General features: G+C 41.9%; 1 protein-coding gene across 7 annotated transcripts in view; it reads right to left on the bottom strand.

Annotated features, from left to right (window-relative positions):
- Window positions 1-15,703, bottom strand: part of MBD5 (methyl-CpG binding domain protein 5) — a 322,289-nt gene that overhangs the window by 221,019 nt on the left and 85,567 nt on the right. For 6 of the 7 annotated variants that reach the window (XR_010623110.1, XM_065751353.1, XM_065751357.1 and 3 more), the window contains 3 exons: window positions 12,083-12,185; window positions 11,481-11,661; window positions 6,197-8,335 (listed from right to left, as the gene is read on the bottom strand). Coding sequence is in view for 6 of the 7 variants with exons in the window: in XM_065751353.1 (XP_065607425.1) it covers window positions 6,197-8,335; window positions 11,481-11,661; window positions 12,083-12,185 (2,423 nt within the window). In the remaining variant the exon portion in view is untranslated. The remainder of the gene's footprint in view (window positions 1-6,196; window positions 8,336-11,480; window positions 11,662-12,082; window positions 12,186-15,703) is intronic. The other variant, XM_065751358.1, reaches the window with a different exon arrangement.

Below are 15,703 nucleotides of genomic sequence, written 5' to 3'. Positions count from 1 at the left end.
ACCCGCACACACACACATAAAATATGGAATTTCCATTTTCCATTTCTACTGGAGTTGGAGGTTTAGTCAATTTCAGCTCCCTTTACTAAACAAATGAGTTAATTTCACAGAGCTTGAACTGAGTTTTCCCTAAGCTTTCCCCATTTGCTCGTAGTTGCTCATGATAAACACTCAAAAATTTGAAAGGCAAAATCTATTCCACCTCCATTCTTTCTCTTACCATGAATCTCATGGTAGGATGTATGTGTATGTCAATGCTACAAAAACCCCTTGTTAACAATTACAGTTAACCTGATACGATCACCAATGGCTATTAAGCCAGTAACTCTTACACTCAGAGAATGAGAGTGGTTTTGTGTGCAAGACCTTTCTCCAGAGTTCAAAAAGCAAATAAATTAGAACAGTCACTTCAACGGCGGGGTCGGAAGCAGACCTGATGTACCATGCATTTTCATACCTGGAAATCTTATTCCTCATATACAAGTTTTTCTTTACAGTTCTGATTTGAAAAGGAAAATAATCCCTTTTTTTTTCTCCCCAAGATAACAACACGAGAACATAGGGCAGAATGTTGAAAAGCCATGCCAGATTTCAAACAACAGTGATTCCTTGTAATGATACTTTCCCAGCTCACCCCTGCCCCCAAGGAAAGTCTCTCTACATGCTTATATAAACACCGAAACCCAAAATCAATAGGACAATTCAATTGGCTTTATAATTAGAAGAGTAGCTGTCTAGCATCCTGTCTAGGGGTTATTTCAGCTTAAAAAGAAACTTTTCTCAGACATAACAAGTCCCAGATAGGATGCCAGCCAGCCACATCTTCTGAATCTGAAGTTGGAAAGTTCTGTTTTTGTATTTCTGCGATATATAAAAGTAAGGGGAGCAAACCCAGGGGCTCACTCACATATTAGGCTGTTTTAGAGAACAATGCCTTAAGACACACAAAATGCCATACTCCTATGTACCCTATCCTGTTTTACAACCATCAGTATTCTTCACAGATTAAGGACAAATCCTCTAATTAGACTAATGCAATTCATCCCTCAGGTGGCTTAGCTTAGCAGTACAGGCAAAAAGCAAGAGAACGCAACACATAACAAACTGCACAGAACTGGGACGTGTCCTGAACATCATACCCCGTGTCAAAGAGGAAGAAAAACATGAACGCTGGTCTGATTTTAAGACATTTTTTCTTTCAGTGTTGATCTGATGGTCAGCAAGATAATTTCTGCTTCTGCCAAGGGAAGAAAACTCTGTCGACTTCATCTGAACAGCTTTAGCCAACTGTAAGCATGGCAGAAAAAAATCTTTTGGAAGCTCAGGTTCTATCCCATAGAGGAGGGTAGATGAGAACCACAGTAACACAACGCAGACAAATTTTCTGAGCAGTCAGTATGAAAGCAGTGCACTTCTCTGAGATTCCCTAAGTGCAGAAGAGGGGAGATCAGAGCTGAACAGACACGAAGGTCAGACGTGCCCACCGTTACTGCTCGCTAAGAACCCCGGAGGTGAAACTGCACTTAGGTTGAGTTGGTATGCTCAACATGGCCCCTGCAAGCATCTTCCAGGGTTTAACAGCCTCAAAAAGCGAAGCCATTTGTTTCTTTCAGGCTGAATTGACCAGCATTCTGCCACTGGATGTTGTCACTAAACATCTGCCAATAAAAACCCCAGAATCACAGCATCATCCAGCCTGGAAATGCCCATCACCACCACCGAGTCCAACCATCACCCCGACCCGAACAATTCAGGTCTCCACCTTTCCAGAAACTGCCCAAGCGTGAATACCCACAGTGATACAATTCCTTGGCTATGCTCATATTTTGTGGCCAAGCCTGCCTCCAGATACTTCTGGACCCTTCATGAGGAGTGATGGCTAACCAGAATGCCACAGCCAAGCTCTGGCTTTCTCAAGCTAAGCACAGACCCAGGAGCACCCCAAGTGCATTTCTCTTTTCTGCATCCAGGGATCAACCCAGCTTCTCTTTTCTTCTTTTTGTTTTGCAACATCACCGATCTGACAGCTTGCATTAAGTCTATTAAATCTTTGAGTCACTGTTTTCCAAGGCAATGTTCCATTCCCAATTATATTACACTAGACTTGACTGCATTAAAATAAATTCTATTTGAGTTGGACAGAAGCTCCTAACTGATTGGCACTGGTCTTGCATGCTCCCCGTCAATTAATTATCTCTGTCTATTTTCTATTCTGTAAATTTCACCAGTAAAATGTTACTATTCTGCACCTGAGGAAGGGATACAGTCTCAGCACTCCTTTTTGCCAAACCTGTCCTTTATTTGTCATCGGTAAACTTCTAGAAGTTTCTCGTGTTGCTGATATTTGAGATACCTTATTATCCTTATCCCCATCAGCTGCAGTCGGCTCCCTTATCAGCCCTTATCAGTAGGCTTAAACTCCCAAATATTTTTTCACTTGTTTTCCTGCATTTCTTTATACAAGAGGCATTCTCAGCAGGATTTGTAATGCTAAATGTTCAACACTTGCACACTGATTTCCTACCCACCGAATCCTGGACCAACAGCAAGAAAAAAATAAATGGAGCAGACTGCACTAAGATATATGACACAGTGATGCAGCCCTTTTACAAAAAGAACAGACAAATACAAAGACTACTTCTGGGAGGCAAAGTGGCTTAACGAATAAATCCTCAAAGCTGCCAAATTAGCAAATTGGATGCTACCTTCAGTTTGCATCAGAAGTCCGAGGGCTTGATTCATAATGAGAAACTCAGTGTCAAAGGTTAACAGAAGCACTCACACCGCTCATCAGAAAACGGAGTCCGGGGCAAAAAAGGGAGACTTCTCCCAGAATGAGTCCATACAGACTTGATGCCAACTCTTCATATAAGACCACTGTTTTAAAACAGAATGTTTGCAACCTGCATTCTATCGAAGCGATACTGGAGTCGTCACTAAAATTAAGCATACTGAGTTTCCAAGGGTTCGACACTGGAAAAGCAAAAAACCTTTCCGCTGTATAAACACAAATATTAATTTTTATACCCATTCGTTTTTAATTCAATCGCGCTCATACCGGAACCTGGAAACTATGGGTATTACCTCTGGAAGGAGACGACAAAAGGCAGAGTAATAAAATCTGGTCCATGTGATTAAAGCATAACTAAAAGCTTGGGCAATAAGCAGTGATTCCATTGTGGTGACTCTCAGCATTTTCTCTCAGGAACCATTAAGTGATTAGTAGCTATTCTGAATACTGGCACAGAAACAGAAAGCAGATTCAGCAACTAAAATATGTAGAAACAAAGAAAAAAAATAAAACGCTGCAAACTCAAAGATGAATGCTTGGATTTCCTGAAGACATTGTACATAGCCAAACTCAGCTTGTGCACGGGGCTCCTTCTGCAGGTGTGACGCTGTTCAACTCTGTACGCCACAGCGGCCAACCCACTGCAGCTTCACACAGCATAATTCATCAGATACCCCTTTGTCACATCCCGTGTGACTGAATGCAGACTGGAAACAAACTTGTGTTTTTAAAGGTTACTATTAGAGCAAAATTCTCAACGTTTTGTGCACATTTCGAGGCAAGAACACTTCCATTCTACTGCACAAACAGCAAGAGGCCCTTATCTGGATTGCATTCAGAGCTAACGCCGGAGCCACGTGTGATGACTCAGGCAGGAGGGTGGATGAAGGGCTGTGTGGTTTTCAGGGCACTGCCTCTGGGAATAAAGCAAAGGCACCAGCTCCTGGAATTTCATCCTTAAAAAGAAAATGGCTCTCGAGGTTTCTAGCCATCAGAGATAGCGATAAAAATACGTAAACAACTGCAGGCTGTATGAATTTAACACGCATCAAAACTGAGGAAACGCAACCAGCAGTGAGGAACAGAACTGCAGTGTTTGCCTAAGCACGGCTACCATTTACTGTTTGGATAAGAAACAAAAGTGTTGATTTAAGCCCTTATACTGCCAGAAATCTAGCAGTGATCTGTCAGGTATTAGAAATACCATCCTTTCCTGTTTTAAGCTTGGCTGTTTGAAAGGTTTCAGGTAGATGAGAAGTTCACACGCGGAGCTGCCTACTTATCACCGTCCCTGGAGGTGTTCAAGAAACGTGCAGACATGGTACTCAGGAACATGGGTTAGTGGGCGAACAGGTGGTAGGGACACAGTTGGACTAGATGATCCTAGAGCTCTCTTCCAACCTTAATGATTATACAGTTCTATATATTAGTGATGAGAACTGAATTGGCTGCTTATGTTGAGCCTCCTTCCCCACGGGGGTTTGCCCACAGCGCTCTAAAAGCAGCGTGCAGTGCAGCTCAGTGCACCTGCACAGGTTTGTTCTGCTGTTGCTGTCCCACGAAAGTCTGAGAGCTGACATCACTACTGTTTTTTCCTGAGACAAAAGCATGTGTCCTCTTGGGAGGAATCAGCTTGCCTGAGGACCAGCACTGGCAAGACAAAGATGATGCACCATCAGCCCGAAGACAGCTGCCATGAGTGTAGCCTGCCACTACCACAGCTGCTGGGGTCACCACGACGGAGCAGGAACAGGATCCCACATGGGGATGAATGTAGGTGCTCGGAAGCCCACTTCAATAGCCTTTGTGCAATCCTTTATTGGTAACTTTTATACAGTGCAAAACTTCCATTCTTCAGTTCCAGTCTGAACTTCCTCCAGGAATCATGATTTCAATCCTTTGCCAGGAGACAAATCACTACTGCTCAGCTTCTTGATGGTAACTGCTGGCACACAGGGGCCCTCATCTCACACAGCAGTCTCTTCTGTTCTCTGTAAGTCAATGCAGTCCAATGTTGCAGGAACTCCATAGCTTTCTTCAGCTGCGTGGACAGTGACAACGCAGGGAAACCCATACTGCCAGTTCCCACTGACCATCAAAGAGGTGGAACCCAAAGAGTTCTTGGAAAGGGGGATCTCTGGTGTGCTGAGTGGCACACAGAACCAAGCTCCTACGGCAAAATGAGATCTGTTCTGTTCGCAAGAGTACAAGGTCTTGGGACAGACAAGGAAACCTTTGTCAGCATGACAAGGCAAAACAGCCACACAAGGATTAATGGCTACTTACTTGTGACACTAACCACCAGTACAGCTATGGAAAAAGATGCCATATTCCCCCACGAATGGAGAGAAACCCTCCACAGTCACCAGAAACTGTTACCAGCACGGTTTTTAAAAGTAATGTTTATATATTCTGTATTTTAAAGAATAAGCAGCTCTCAGAGGAAGACTAGGAATACACATCAGGCTTTCTTGGGTGAGCGAGTCAGACAGCTTGCATGCTTACAGTCACTTTCATTTGACCTGATGTAGTTTAGCTGTGATTGCATCAAACCCACACTCTGACAGTTAGCCAAGCTGAAATACTCAAGCATCACATAGTTTTTCTTTCCTGCTTAAGAAATTAACATAGAACCATCCTTCAAAAATTCATGCTTTGTTCAGTCAATAATAGTGAAAGGAAATCAACATTTTTGAGCTGTCTCCCTTTCACCATTACAGAGGATGAAGTTAGTAACTGTGGCAGACTTGCTTCCTCTCCAAGTCTTCACTGATGAATAAATCAGGAAATCTCGCTACACTCTTCCAACTGCACACACAATTTATTCAACCGTTTAATTACCAGCATAGCAAAATTACCATGACAAAGGCAAACGCAGACTTGGCAGCCCCCTTTCTGCCTCCAGGAAAGGTGATTTTGCAAACTTTTACATTTCTAGTACCTGCTCCAATCTCTAACAACTCTTGACTATTTAATGCAAGCAGTAAGGAACACACGTACAGCCTGGACACAAACTACCATGTCAGCTACAGCCTTCCAGGGCTGAAGTAGCACAACATGATTCAGAAAAAATGTGTTTGGGCAAGAGACAAAAACTGAGGTCTAGGTGTGTACAAACGTGCGTGGGTTTTATTTGGGAGGGGTGTGTGGAAGTTTAGAGGAGCTGTTAACAGGAAGGAGGTCAAGATGATTTGGTTTAGAAAAAGGGAGATATATTTTAATCTCTCTCTGTTTTTATTTTGTTTTATTTGTGAGTATCTGGATATTAGCATGAAAGAGGCACACTTCTCAGACTGGTAAACTCAAATTTAGAAAGTAGATAAGTAAAAGGAACCCATTTAAAAACAGTCAGCATATATTTCCAAACAGTCAAACATAGGGGTATCCTTTTAAAAGGAAACATACCTGCTTCAGGACTTGTTTGATTACAGCTGCTAGCAATGCTGTTTGGTATCACTGGAGTGGAGGATGCCTGGATTCTTGACTGAGGTGGGTTCGGATGTAATGAATTTCCTAAAGCCATTCCTGACTGACTGAGCATCCCACAGCTCCCGCTAGCCTGCATCTGATTTATTAAACCCACGAGATGGTTGGTGGTGGCAGGGCTAGTACCATGGACAAAGTTAGTGTTTGTGTTCTGGCAGTGCACACCTTCCCCTCGTAACGGTAAACTCTGTGCCAGTGAGTTCTGAAGAGCGCCAGAGTTCATACTGGTGTCTGCAAAATGCATCTGGTTACCAGAGCAAGGTAAAACAGTATTTGAGCTCCCACAGCTGGTGGTACTATTGCTGCTCATGTGAGAGCTTTGACAACTCATGGATTGAAGTAACTGGGACATAGAGCTGATGGGAAATGAGCTTTGACTTTGCTTCCTTATTAAATCAGATCCAGCTTTGGAAACTCCAGAACTCTCCAACTGAGACTGTCTCAGCAAACTCAACACTGTGGTGGTTGGCTGCTTTCTTTTTCTCAGAGGATCTTTTTGCTGAGACATCAACTTATCTCTCAGTGCTGCTCGACCACTTTGCCCTTCAGTCGTTGGGAGAAGCACATTGGCAGCAGGAGGGAACATGGTATTTAAAGTGCTATGTCCTTCGTTGTTGCCACCGCTGGCAACAGGTCCAGAATTGCTACTGCTGTTATTGTTGTTACCAGCAAGTTTATTTTGATTTGCTAGCTGTGCTTTGGCTGCTGCTGAGAGTAAACTGCTTGCTGGAAAAGAGGCAGCGTTGTGCTGGTTCAAGATCTGATTTAAAGGCATTCCCAGCAAACCAGGCTGACTCTTCAAAGAACCACTTCCAGCCGATGCAGCAGAAAAAACTGCATTGTTTGGAGGATTTAATACATTACTCATTCCAGCAATTAATGGGTTAGGGATGTCCTTGTATTGATTAAGTCCATCGTGCTTGGTGGAGGGGCTAGATGGCATAGATGGCCTTGGTGACCCTATCGTTGACCGTGGGGACCTGGGAGGAACTTTAATACCAGTACAAGATGACTGCGGTCCTACAGGAGGCAGCAGGAAATTTCCATGATCTGATGATGTGGAAGAAGAACGTGATCTTTGGGGAGAAGCCTCTATCCTTCCAATCCCGGATCCCATCATATGGACTGGGGATGTCACTGGTGAAGGAGACAGGGAAGTAGAAGCTGAATGCTGAACTCTTTGAACGTGACTTCCATGGTTCATGTGACCAGGTTTTACAGTTGGCAAAGGAAGATTACTTGGCAAAGGGACGACAGCAGGAGGCATGCTTACATTCATCACGGGTACCTGAGAGTGGACATTTGAATGGAAAGTAGTTGGGTTAATGATAACAGGATTCTGATTGACTGGTTTGCTAGGAATAGGGTCAAGTATGCCAAGTGGATCCTTTTCTGATGTTAATGGCTTTTTCTGAAGAGCACAAGAAGGCGGTGGAGGAGGTGGAGGTGGACCTTGGGGTGCTTTATGGTGAAACATTGCTCGTGGTATTTCCATACCAGTTGAAAAATTACACATGGGTTTTTTCATTACAGGGCTTTTTGTGGTCAAGGTTGGGGAAAGAGGTATATTAGTCCTTCCAGCCATTGCACAGGATGACTGTATGGGAGAACCGTGTAGCATTACCGACGGCGGAGACAGAGGAGTCCTGTTCATATGAATAGGACTTGAGTTGGGCGCTCCATGAAAACTGGGATTGTTCCTTGTGAAAACATCAGGGCTTCCAAGTGGGTCAGTCCTAGGAGAGATTGAGCCGTCTCCATATATCTGTGATCCTGATGAAGCTGGACTGGGCATCCCACCATGACTGCCACGATATGGAGACTTCTGTCCAAGTTCATTACTACCCAATCTCTGCCTAGGATAGACAGAATGAAGTTCTTGCTGCTGGCTTCCAGCCATTTCTTGCACATAAAGCCTACCCATGGCATTAGATGCCCCTATCATCAACTTGAAAGGAGTCTTACATTCTGGCATCACAGAATTTGTAATTCCTTCATGTGATTTATTCCTCATTGATCTTGGAGTTGCTGCTCGAGTAGGAACTACCGGAGTTGCACCTGATATTAAAAACACAACAGTTACTATTTTGAAATCTGGTATCACACATTTGAGTGCACAAATACTGTGCGTGAAATCATCCACACAAGCCTTCTGGCTAAACTTTTGCTTAAACAGAAGTACTACCTAAATCACCAAACTGTTGCTGGAATGGTGCAGACTACCCTACTACAGAGCACAGATGAATAGATCACAACTCCATGTCCCATATAAAATCTGCATAAACATGGACAACCTTAGACCTTGTGTTTCTCAGGTTCTAAGCACACTTAACGACCCACTTAAAATGTATTTCAGCAGTGTTCTTTCAAAACTTCAATATATATACATTTTTTTCCTCTCCTTTTCTCTAAACACCATCTCCAGTTTTCTGCTCCTCAATTTCCAGCATCATCACTTCAGCTCCAGCACCAGCTAGAAGAGCTGGCAGGAGGAGCAGCCTGTCACTGCCACGGGGAAAGGGAACCTCTGGCACCACCTATTGAGTACATGAGGAACAAGGCCCAAGAAGGGTTTAGGTTAATTTCTCGCTCTACAGAGAAAGAAAGCCCTGCCCCACAGGTTGTGCCTGATAAAGAGGAACGAGGAAACGTGCCTTCCTGCTTTGACATTGATTTCTATTCAGCAAAGCACTTAATTGCACAGCTCTGAGATGATGTGGCTGATCAAGGCAGGGTGCAGTGTACTCACTGCTCCGTGTCACTCACCAGCACTGCGGGCACCAAGTTCCAGTCCTCTGAGTACATCTGTCCTTAGGAGCTGCTTTGCTAAAAAGGTGAGTGCATTATACAATGCCTTGCAGAATGTACTGAATTAAGGCTTTTGCAAAAAGATTTATTTGGGATCCAGATACTAAATTTAAGAATGGGCTTGATCTCTTAGGGGATACACATACATATGAATCCCTACAGTAAAGAAAAAAAGACTGTAAACTTTAGTGTTGAGACTAATCCTTCTGACACACAAAAGACCACTTCCCTCTTCTGCCCATTAGCATCAGTTTTGTTTAATAAATAAATATTTCTTCAGTGTTTTACCTTTTGAGAATACCCTCCCAGGCAGCTCCAGACCTGGTGGACTTTCTTGAAGTTTTACTGCTCTGGGGATGTTAGTTTGCAGCATGAACTCAGTGCTGGAAAATGACTGCACTCTTGGCATGCAGCCCCTAAATAGGGAAACTTAAGCTTGAGTGGAGAGCTAAAGATTTCAGGTTCAAACAAATTCAGAGGTACCTTTAAATTCCCCTACACACAAGAACTCAATTCCCTTCTTTCCTCCTCTGCAGCCATAGGAGACAGATGGCACTGAAAATCCTGCCTTCATCCTATTTGCTGAACCAGCTACATCACGACAGAAACAAACACACTACCCTTCTCAAAATATCAACAAAGTCCCATTCTGGGGACAAACCTCAGGGCTGAACTGCAGCATGAAATACATACAAGAACCCTCACTGAATGTAGTGCTGAACCTGAACAAATGGGCAAACGTGTGAAAATGAAGCAGCATTTTGTTACTGAGGCAGTTTATTGGGAAGTTTTCTTCTTCCTTTAGAGAACAAAGTTCTGATCAACAGAGAAGGTAAAAATAAGTAAGAGTCATGTCTTAAATATTTATGTTTTCCCTTCCTTCTTTTTTATTTTTTAAATGTAAATGTATTTGAAGTACCACTAATTGTAATTATTAAAAATTAGTAAGGAAAATGCATAGCAACTTGGGAAACTGTACTGTTTAAAAACAAGGCTCTGTTACAAAAAATAATTTAAATAAAGATTTAAAATCATAAATAATTTGAAAGTGCTACAGTACTTGACTATTATGAATATCACTGATGTCTTCATATATTGTTCACTGTATTTGAGGTTTATTATTTATATACCCATAAAGTTTTGCACTTTTGTTCAGGCTGCAGAGGGTAACTGTCAATGGTTGTTTCCCTAAAGCTGTAGGCATCACAGCATATAAGAGTAACCTTTAAGAGCTCTGTATTAAAAGTAACTTTACTTCTTTGTCCTAACTACTTGGATTTGTAGGACTGCTTCAGACCTTTTCTTCCACCTGGAATCCTTAGAAAACACCTAACTTTCAGTTTCAGTTTCCAAGCAACTCTGTTTTTGTAGCTATTTCTACCAGTGCTAACTTCGAATCTTAGCTTTAAGTAGCTTTGTCTTCCCATAGTCATTCTCCTGATGTCTTTATTGACAGCACTTGTGCCCCTTTTCTGTCAGTTTTGCCAGGCTAAGCAAGCTCAACGCTTTCAGATGACTTCCGTAACACAGATTCTGCACTCCCCAAACAGAAGAGCCTCTGCTCTATTTCAACTGAGTGCCTCTAGCAAGAGCAGCAGCATGGGAAGGCAGCAAGCAAGCACAGAAAGACGTTTGCACCTCTCTGCCTTAGAGTCACACTGATCTGCACCACACTGCCATGCTCACAGGCATCTTTGATCAGCTACTATATCTAGGACTTCTTTCTCAATCATTTACGGCTAATAGCTTTTTTTTCCCTCTAGTCCCCAGGTGAATAACCTTACAATTAACGGGATTTGTTGCTGCAACTTTTCTTTCACTTCAGGTGTCAATGATCCTCCAATTTTCCAAAATGTTTTGATCTTCTTTTGTTTCAAATAATACTCATCAGCTTCATCCATCAACAAAATTACTTGACTTTTGTTGATCTGGATAATTAAAATGCTAATCCAGGTTGGTCTCCCAAAATAATCCTTGAGAAATTAGAGTGGAGATTTTTAGTTGTATATTCTGCCTTGCAATACAATTTCCCATTTAGCCAAGTCCTTAGCCACATTCTAATCCCTTTATAATCACTTTATTCAGCTTCCCTAATTTCCCATGTGACAGAATATCAGACATATTACGACGGTTCCAAAAGATGAGAGCTAATGTATTTTCTTTGTGTAGAACAATCTGATATCTTTTCCAAGAAAATCATGCTCTTAGTCTGGGATGACCTGCTTTTTAGATTCATTTTCTATCTACCTACATCTCTCTAATCACTACTTCCATTTTTAACTTGAATCTGTTTACTATTGCAATCACAGATATATAAGGCTTTTGGGGGTGTTTTTGTACAGTAATTATATACATATAATTAGTTAGCTAAATGATTCTGCATGCTATTACTCACTTGTTCCACCACCAGGACTAGTGAGAACTAGTGAAGGATGCGGTGCTTCCATGCTTTTATGAAGTGTAGCCACAGCAATAATTTTCCTTTTATGTATGCATAGTTTGGTGACATCTTCATCAGCTTTGACATCTTCAGCAGTTCTCTGCTTCACGGCAGCTCCAGGATCAAAATTAAAGACCTGAGTGTAAAAATCACAACATTTAAAACAATTACTATATTACTATTACTATATTCAAGGTTTTTCACTTTCTGGAATGAATACCCACTATACCTACATATGTTTGCTCTAAAATACAGCGTATGAACCCACCCCAGCAGCTGGACAGGAGCTCTCCAGAAACCAACTCCTGCTGAAGCTACCAGGTACGAAACTCACACAGAAACATGCTGCTGTTGGTGGTAAGGTGCCACTTCAACAGGGAAACAGTCACCACAAAAATGGAGCCTCCACGCAGGGAGAAGGCAGAGAGGAGATTCATTTATTGGTCTGCATTCTATATACGATCAGAACAGAATTTAAGTCATGGCACAGCACGTCACCTGACGTAGTTAGCTGATAAGGATTACACTGCAGAAATGGAAAATTGATATTTCTTTACCTTGGGAAGAACAAGAGGACATTCTAGGCCACATTTGCAGGTTCCATCAGTCAGTAAGTAAGTCTTCACCTGCTCCAAGCAGGATAATAAAGACCCACTGGGACTGAAAAGAGACAGAAATGATAAATTCAAGCTGTTCAACAGGTTGTGACTTCTATACACCACTCTAACAGCTCACAGAGACAGAATTTGATACAAAGCTAAGCTATTATATTTAGTTTCATAGTGCTTCTTGCTTTTAGTCAAGAACTGAGAAGGCACCAAAAACAGTGAAAAAAGAAGTAAAATTTTTAAGAAAGATTTTAGTACAGAAAAACAAAGAAAACAATTGAGATCATTGATATTTACTGTTCACATGACATTGTGCTTGAGAGCTTCAACCATTGCCTAACAACACTAAGATGAATTTCTCCATCTTCTCTCCTAGAAAGTGCAACACAAGCAGAGGACAACCTCAACCCCAGTCCCTCCCAGCACTTCCATCGAGGCATGACAAGTCACTTCTACTTTCTAGGATTGGAACCTAATTTAAAAAGAAAACATCACAAATGTGTTTCAAGAAGTACAACAGAACTCATAAAGAAAAGGGAGAACAGCAACACAGCTCCTGTGGCTGGGTCTGTTAGTTGTACAAACTGAGCTGTTTCTTCAGCTGTAATTTCAGCCTTCCCTGTGAAAGTGAGAAATACTGCACCAAGAAGTTGGTCCGGGGAGTTTCTGGTAAGCTGCACCTGGATTTCTCTAGCTCCCACCAGAAAATCATTATCCCCACATCCAAAAATAGGACACTGGAAATTCTGTTATGGCAAAATCACTAATTCGTAAGGTGAAAAAGGTTCTCACGTCAGAAAGCTCTAACTTTCTCATTGCTCTTTATCACTTAGCCATCCCAACTGCTCAGCAGGAAAGGAGCGCAACCGCTCGCGAGGACTGCCTGAAACACTGCTCCTGAATGGCAGCTGTAAAAAAGCCCTCATTTTAACAAAAACAACTTAAGTGGAAGAGTCTGGATGCTGAAAACAGCCAAGAGTCAAAATTCCAAACTATGATGAACTTTTGTACTTAAAACCTAATGTGTAAACAAGTAATTATGCTCAAGAACTCAGTCATCCATAACGCAGCATCTGCAAATGGCATTTAAAGTTATGCTAACAGTTTCAGTCATTGATTTGCCAGATCTGCCCTAAAATGGTTATTTTAGAGAGAATCACTTCGGTCGAACATGTGTAACACTGACACCTGATGATAAATTGTAAAAGCAATTTAAAATAATGGTAGAAGGGTGAAGAAAAATGATTTCTAGGCCAGACAGCCAAACCTTCAACAGCCTGATCTGAGCAAGCACGCCAGAGCAGCCACGTTGCACAGGTACAGGCACAAGGTGATTGTGGAGCCTGGAAACAACAGCCCCATAGAGCACATACCTATTGCACAGACCACAGGAGGGTGTAAAGCAAGCTCTGGGTAACACAAGCTTACCAGCAGCACACAGAGCAGCCCACCACACTTGCTTCATCATACCTGCTGCAGGTATATGTGGAGTTATTTAGCCACTGAAATGTGAAAATTAAGAAAAGGCCCATTTTTTTCCTGTTCCTACTGGGCTCTTGGGCAGAAAGAGAGTGCACGTGCAATGAAATCTGCATACGCAGAGAAGCCCTACTGATTCATGTCAGAAATCATGTCTGCTGCACAACAGTTATGGACTGCACAGACCTACATAATTGCAAAGCATCCTTTGTGCGAACGAATTTCCTCACGCTTCTCTACTGCAAAGGATAATCTACAGCTTCCTTTGTAAGAAAACATGAAGGGTTTTTTGTCACTCATCCAGGGGTTTTAAGGCTCCAAAGAAATAAGAGAGAACAAATTACATATTTGCATCAGTTTCTGACAGTTATGGAATGTCTACCTGCTATTAAGGACCTTTTCCCAGTTTATTCCACTGATGACTATTTGCACACAGTAACCTGAAGAAGAGATTATCTCCAAGCAGCACAGTTTTACTATGAAAGCACTGATATTCTCCGTGCTTTCACCTGGTAATAAAAACTGATGAATAGATTTGACTCAAAGCAACTGTTGACAGCTGACAGAAAAGCATGTAAGCTTTATAAGGAAGCACAAATACAATGAGTCCTTACTCAGCTGGGACCATCTATTCTTAATACATACACTGATATTCCTCTGGATAGCTTTCCAGTCTTTATTGCTCGACCTGTCTTTCCTTCAGTGAATGCTGTGAACATTTTCAGGGTGACTGCTCCTTCAGAAGGGCTGTGCAGCTCAGCAGCAGCTGCTCGAGAGTTTAGGGGAAGCTCACCCTTGAAGACGCAGCTAACAACAGCAGCTACTGGCTGATGGAGTGCTGCTCACACCACGCTGGGCAGGAGGCTGTATGACATGACAGCCACCCCTTCCAACCATCCCTTCCATGCCTTTCACCAGGTGACTAACATAGGCTTCCCTGAATCAGGATGGCTTACAGACGAACACTGAGGGACTAACTACTGGATTAAAGGGAAAGAAAGTGCACGGATAAAGCTTGGAAAGAGGGCAGAAATAGTGCCAGCTTCCCCAGCCTGAAGAAGACAGCTGGTAGACTTGATCAACAGGGTCAACTGGAATAAAAACAGTGTTTCTCATAAGGCAATTCAGGATAGGAATATTAAGAAAGTCCTCCCAAACAACAACAACAAAAAAACATATTAAAAAAAGGAGACAGGTAAGCAAATAACTGTCAGAATTATAAACAAATTTACTAGCTTCTAAGCAGGTAAGACTTCTTTAAGAGCTTTATGGTCTGCTCCTTACAGCTGTAGAAAATAAAATTCAAAAGCAGGTGGGCTCATTAGGCATAGAAAAATACCGACCAATTTTGAGTCCTGATGTCTGGATACAGTGATGAAAGACAAAAAAAAAAACCCCAACAACAAAAACCACCAGAAACCAAACAACTCTTTCTTTTTCATCGATTTTTAACTGAGGCAGAGGCCCAGTAAATTAGAGCCATAATAAGAAATACAAGGGGAAGGCTATTTATCTTTGACATGCATATCACTGACATGGATTTTGTTTTATTCTGCCGATTGAGAATATAAACAAGAAATCCTGGAATGTATTTGATCTTTCATGGTGGTTTAGTGTGGAATTGGAGTACGCTGAGACTCATTAAAGATTTCATTTTCTTAATGTATAAAATGTTGCGTACAAGTGGTTATTTTTATCAGAGAGGAGTGGAATAAGTTTAAGACAATAATAAATTGACAGTCGTTGAGATGAATGTGATGCAAGCCTGATGTCCCTACATTTAATAGCAAATTCAGTACATTTCTTTGAGACTGCTCCAGGATGAAGCAAAAAATTCTCAAAGCTAGGAAAATAAATAAAATATCTAAAACTCTGGTTGCAGGCCTGCAGTCCTGGCTTCTTTTTTTTTTTCTACATGAGAAGCAGGAGGAATCTGTAGAAGTCAGTCCTGGCGAGGCAGGTCACTGCTGGTGTACAAAGAACCTTCATGGGTTTTGAAATGGTCTGATGTTTTCTACGGCTACTGAGCACAGTTACACCAGGTAATTTCCTTTCAAAAGAGAGTAAGAAAACTACAAAAGTAATATAAAC

This window comes from Cyrtonyx montezumae, unplaced genomic scaffold (assembly GCF_038088225.1).
Source record: "Cyrtonyx montezumae isolate F1298 unplaced genomic scaffold, pur_monq_1.0 scaffold_7, whole genome shotgun sequence".
Taxonomy (NCBI): Eukaryota; Metazoa; Chordata; class Aves; order Galliformes; family Odontophoridae; genus Cyrtonyx; species Cyrtonyx montezumae.
Note: the sequence above shows the minus strand (reverse complement) of the source record. Positions and strands in the feature narration are given on the sequence as shown.